The 6,000-nt window shown below is 41.0% G+C and overlaps 1 protein-coding gene across 5 annotated transcripts in view; it reads left to right on the forward strand.

Annotated features, from left to right (window-relative positions):
* LOC119596082 (histone-lysine N-methyltransferase NSD2-like) overlaps positions 1–6,000 on the forward strand; it is a gene marked incomplete at its 3' end in the record, with an annotated part of 38,309 nt that overhangs the window by 30,966 nt on the left and 1,343 nt on the right. For all 5 annotated transcript variants that reach the window (XM_037945211.1, XM_037945208.1, XM_037945212.1 and 2 more), the window contains 2 exon segments: positions 5,613–5,764; positions 5,919–6,000. The exon segment at positions 5,919–6,000 is cut by the window's right edge and continues 75 nt beyond it. In XM_037945211.1, the coding sequence (XP_037801139.1) occupies positions 5,613–5,764; positions 5,919–6,000 (234 nt within the window).

Genomic DNA, 6,000 nt, shown 5'->3' on the forward strand with positions numbered 1-6,000 from the left:
CTTGGGAAAAATAGGAATTTCTCAGCATATTTGGTATTCCCTTAACAAGGTCATGGTCAAATGATTGGTTTAATAATAGTGTTACTAATTCATATTCAATTAAATTGTTAAAAATATTTTTATAATTTTCCTTATAATTGGGGAAGGAATTTTATTTATAGATGTAAGGGCTCACGGAGGGAAGGACAAATTCCTAAAGGGGGCATGGTAGTAAAAAGTTTGATACCCACTGGTTTAGGGGCTTTCTTTTTAGGTTTTCCTGAAAGATCACATATGACACAACCAAAATTGTAGAATGAGGAAAACAAATGTCCCTGTGTTTGTAATTTTTCATTCAAGTGGTTGACTGCTTGGTATGGCATGAGTAAAATCTTTTGTCATTAATTTAAGCCTGCTAATGCCAGTGCTAGAAAAAGTGTGATTTTATAACTATTATTTTTCTTCAAAGTTCTTCAGGTTGCAGATTTGTTTAGGATGTTCCTTTTTTAACCCACTTGCAATGGGTCCTTTGGAGTGCCATACACCCTTCTTTCTGGGTGGCAAATATAGTGTTGAGTGGCTGCTGCCGGGGACCCCTGCGGGCGACCAAATCAGAATGTAAGCTCGGGTTTTACGTCCCATTTATAGCCTTGTGATTATATTGAAGTTTATGCTTTTGAGAACTGAACATGATGTTTTGCATGCTCGTAAGAGTAAAATGCAATCTGAAAACTTGTTGCGATGGTTGGAAGTTTTAGTATAGAGTCCAGACTCTTATAATGCCATGTGCATTACTCTCGGTAACATATTTGCCAACACATTGTAAGGGTAAATCAGAGTTTTTATGAAAAAGATAAGATTTATTTTTTTGTGCGTGCACCACATTACATAGTGGCATGCCACGCCTCAAAGCGCCCATAGGTGCTTAGTCCATCATCACAATCGGCACAATTACTCCTGCTACTGTGATGATGACAACCTCGCCTCCTGCCACCAGAGATCTCTGAAACAGTGTGTTATTAATTGTGAAGAGCACACCTCACTGCAGCGGGTGGTCTCGCTGCATCTCTGCTCTTCGTTGAGTTGGCCCCTTCTCTGAACTGTCCCAAGAGCTCAGAGGCAAGGCCAACTCAGAAGGCCTTCTAAGATTCCTCCGATCCCAGGGCACGATGGACAGTCCAGACATTGACAATGGCCATGCCATAGAGGAAAAAGACCTTCCTGTACCAGACCTTGGAGTGGTGAGTCGTTGGATAATAACTGGCCATCTGATCACTACCAATGGCTTATCCCCATCCATTACAGTAGTGTGGACTATTGGACAGCATCCCCGTCTTGCTGCTGCTGTAATCAACATCACCCTTCCTCCTCACACTGAGGTCCTTTGGCATGAACTTCCTGTTCAGCTAGGCTGTTCCTACTGCATTAATCTTACGTGACTGCAACACATGAAAAAGACTTGCTGACATTTACCAATTATCCACAAATAACTGATACCCCTTGCCAAGGAAGTTGCCAAACTCCAAGTGCATCACCATTTTCATGGATCAGGGCATGTGGTAATCAGCTCATGACACAAGAGGCAGTTGGTCAACCATTAGTCCTGGTAATTGGGGAGTTTCACCATCCCTATTACCACACGGTAATACATTCTGATTGCTCAGTGCAAGAGATATGTACTCAATATGGATAAAAATAGAAAGAACACAAAAGCAAAAATGAAACTTACCAGTTGGTTTCCTGGCCAATGAGATCAAGGAGATCTTCGGTGAAAAACCAGCTGAAGATCTCCAAGGGATTGCCTTGAAATCCATGACGGTGGGGGAAATGAACTTCTTGACACTGGAGCATTCCTTGTAGCAGCTTGGCTGCCATGCTAGAGAGATGCTCGTCACTATCGAGAGTAGTGTTGATCTGAGGCACATAATCCAGTTCCTCGTCCAAACAGGACATGTCGAAGCAGGGGTCAGTGGCGTCTGCCCTACTGGGGAGCCACTCATTCTCACTCTCCTCAAAGGAGAGGTCAAAAAAGGTGGAAGAACAGGGAGAAGATGAAGATCGGTCCAAATATGCAGCCGGAGCACCTTTGCAGGAGTCGCTGATGAGGTTGATGGTTGGAGGTCATTAACCTCAGAGGAGGAGGAGGGAGCATCTTTGAAGGCTTGAGAAGCACAACATTGCAAGAGTGAGTAATGAATGAGGTGCAAGCACCTCTATATATATACGGGAAAATTCCTGTGCTTCGACCTGGCGGGAAACATTGATGCAATAGTAGCCAATGAGGTCAAAGCAACCTTGTCCTGAAAATGAAGTGAGGTCATTACAGTTACAATCTTTACTTTCAAAACATGCATGTGCACACGTGCACAAATGCACGCATTCATTTTCATTATTATTTTCTGTCAGTTTTTCTCTCTCCCTCATAACTCTCCTACTCCCTCCATCCTTATATGACTTCAAAATCCATATGACATCAAATCATGCAATGGTTGTGGATGGCACCTCAGTGACACAGTGAGACACCCTGCATCATCGGTTCATCAATGGGAGCTTATCTTTCTCTGACTGTAGTGATGTTTGTTGTCACCATGATTTACAGGGATTGAAAGTGAAGGGAAATATTAAATTTATTCAAACTTCTTGTAGTAAGCTCCAGCCATAACCAATTAGATGTTATGCCTGAAATATCAGATGAGCTGGAAACTGCTATAAGCACCATCATTACTGGCCACCAGTAATTTTCTAATTCCATGGTTGTTGGGTTAACCCAGTGGTTTCCCAATACAAAGGCCCTCTCTCCCGGGTTGTATTTGTAGTGGCCTGGGCCCCGCTGCCAGGCAATCACCACAGCGTGCGCGTAATGATCTGCATGCCCTCAGAATACAAGACCAGTGCACCATGGCACATATTCACATGCCACCCGGAATATTGTCCAGGCATGCCATGGCATGCCACCCAGCGGGGAAGAGTTAAGAAAGGTACTAAGAGTTAACCCATAACTGACGGGTAGCATTCATAGAGGCCGGGGCCTCGCTGCCGGGGGCTTATATCGTCGCCCTAGCATGCGCGACCACTCATGCCAAATACCAGCATCCCATGCCGTTTCTTCGTAATACTATGAAGATATGTTGTATTTTCAGTTTTCATTATTTTTACAGCCTCTACTTGCCAAACTTCCTGATAAATCGAGACTGAAGGGTATTTTTGTTGTTATATAGACTCCATAATTGATCATTATTCGGTCTATAGTCCGAATAAAATAAGCAGTGTGCGGCATCATGGAGTTGAATATGTCGGTTTGTTGCATTTTTTTTATTTGTTGCATGGTAAAAATGAGTGTTAAAACCGACTTAATCACACCTTCACTGGCAATAAAATAATCTTTTGCCATGATTGTAAAAAAAAACAAACTCATGGCATGTCCATACATACTCTATGGCATGTGCGTACGTGCCCCCGCAGATGGTCCCGCCATGCCATGGCATGTGTGTACATGCCACCCGTTGGCAATGGGTTAAGAAAAAATAGGGAGAGGGTTTATTGGGTAGGTTTATTAAAGTGACCATCCCAGAAGGTGGGTATGGAAAATATGTAAGTGAGAGGCTACCGGAAACCACCAGAATATGAGCTTCATGTGAGGTTGGGAGCCGCTGTTACCAGATGTGAGCGAGACAAGAGATGGTCTTGGGCGGGGTCTTAGCTTGCTGATTTATTGTTGAAGGTAGATGTGAGACCCCCAAGATACCCCCATGTCCCCAGGTCAAGGATGAGGTGATGGAGCTGGACCCTGTGGCTTGGCCTGTCTGCTGTGTCTCTCCCTCTGTCTTACAAATGTGACCTTTTATCCAGCAGTTCCCTTTGAGGGTAAATGTTTACTCCCATGCAAAAAAAGAAAGCTGGGTGGACCTGCATCCGCCCAAGGAGGAAGGGCAGCTGCCTGACAGAGGTGTACCATCCAGTCTTGCTATGTATTGTTAACAAAAGGTGTAAAGTGTATAAATTGAGTTAGCTAGCCTATGTTATGTACATGAATGAGGAAACTACCAAACAACTATTTGAGCCAAAACCAGGTTATTTCTTGGGAGACACTAGGGCATAAGTGCCAATAGGTAAACTACGGACACAGGTAATTAGCAGTAGGTACACTTGTATGGACTTTTGAAATCTTGCATATGGCATTTGATAATGACATTGTGTATAGATATGAGTTTGTGAATGTACAAAGAACACTTTTACACCTATATCAGAAAAAATGAAAATCAAATGAGTTTATGTACATTTATATATTAAATATACTTTCCATTGCGACTCCCTAGTAATATGTTGTAGCTTATGTAGTGTACCGAGTACGAAGCATTAATGTTAAAAAATAAAAGTATAAATAATAATGATATTTCTGTTTGGATTCACCATAATGGTTGGTACTGTCCACCATTGGGAAATTTGTTTTGATTTGAAATTGGTCATTCAGATGTAGCAAGCATTTCAATACAAAGGCCATCCCATGTTTGGAATTTTGAACTTTGGAAAAGTAAATGACTATTGATTATTTTGTTATTTTATGCTCTAAAATGAAAACAATATGAACTTTTTAAATCGGTCCTAAGCATTCGCTTTGTAAGGAGTTAATACAGCTAACCCACCTTTTTAGACATTTTAAGTAATAAAATGCAACCTGTGGACACTACCATTGGCCATAGGTACCATAAATACGTAAAATGATTTTATGCAAAATAAAACCAACTAGTTATCTAAAACCATTATCTCTTATGATCAAACGAGTGGAGCAAGGTTGCTTAACTCAGGATGGTTCCCTTAATGCTAACCCTGGTGTTGTGCAATATATGGAAATGTGAAGAAAAGTATCTCTATCCCTTTCAAAATAGGGTTGCTATGACCCCTCTAGACATGCATCTTGCGTGGCTGCACTAGGTGGGTGTGCATGACTGCCTCAGGCATACATAGGTTTTGTTGTATTTATTTTCTGTAGCATCAACATCAGTGTTGTTAGTGGTGCATAGCTTCACCATATATTCCATCTTGTAAATTTGCTATGTTAAGATTTTCAGCATGTTTATATTATTTATATAGTTTGCTATTTTGGCAGGGTACTTGTGGGCCTACAGCCAGACAGTTCACTTGAGTATGAAGGAATCAATTGTATTGCATTGTTTTTCCTAATGAATTCTGCATTACATTGGACAATACAAGGACCTTGTGCAAGATCTGTCCATGTTACAATCCAGTGAATATTTTGTATTATAAAGGGAAAGATTTGATGGTGAATGGTGCTCTACAGAAAGTTGGAAGTTGAATGATGTCCATGGTGAGAACAGGATGAAATTCATCCAAAATAAAAAAATGTTAATTGATTGAACCTGTTGTTGCAAAGATATGTGTTAGGTAAAGGGACCTGTTACTGAAAGATTAAATAGACAAACTGCAAAATTCCTGTCGTGTGATAACTTACAAATTGGGTATCAAACAATTAAATGCTTGGACATTACTGAACGTAGTGGGAAAGACCACTAAAGTGACTGAAATTGGTGGTGGTTGTTGTTTGTGGTTTACCAGATAGTTCAGTAGTTTTTTTTTTTGCATTCCTGATTATTATTAGAATTTTCTCATTTCAGAATGTTAATGTTTGAGTGTATGCGTGAAGTTTGTGGAGCAGGAGACAAGTGTGGCAACCAGAGGTTCCAGAAGCGACTTTACCCTAACTTGTGCTGTTTTAAAACTGAGAGCCGAGGCTGGGGCCTAAAAGCGCTTGAAGATATCAAAAAGGGTAAGTTAGTTGCAGAAGGAAGTGTGTGGTTAATTAGAGGAAAGGAACACCAGTGACAACTTAAATTTTTGGACAGGATTATAATACACTCAACTAGCATATGGATAATTTATGGGTGAAGCATGTTGAATATTTTCTCTTATTTTTGTTCCAGGTCAGTTTGTGATAGAATATGTGGGTGAGCTTATCGATGATGAGGAATTCAGGCGACGCATTGAGGAGATGCACAAAGTCAA

Source organism: Penaeus monodon, chromosome 37, assembly GCF_015228065.2.
Source record: "Penaeus monodon isolate SGIC_2016 chromosome 37, NSTDA_Pmon_1, whole genome shotgun sequence".
In the NCBI taxonomy this organism is placed as follows: Eukaryota; Metazoa; Arthropoda; class Malacostraca; order Decapoda; family Penaeidae; genus Penaeus; species Penaeus monodon.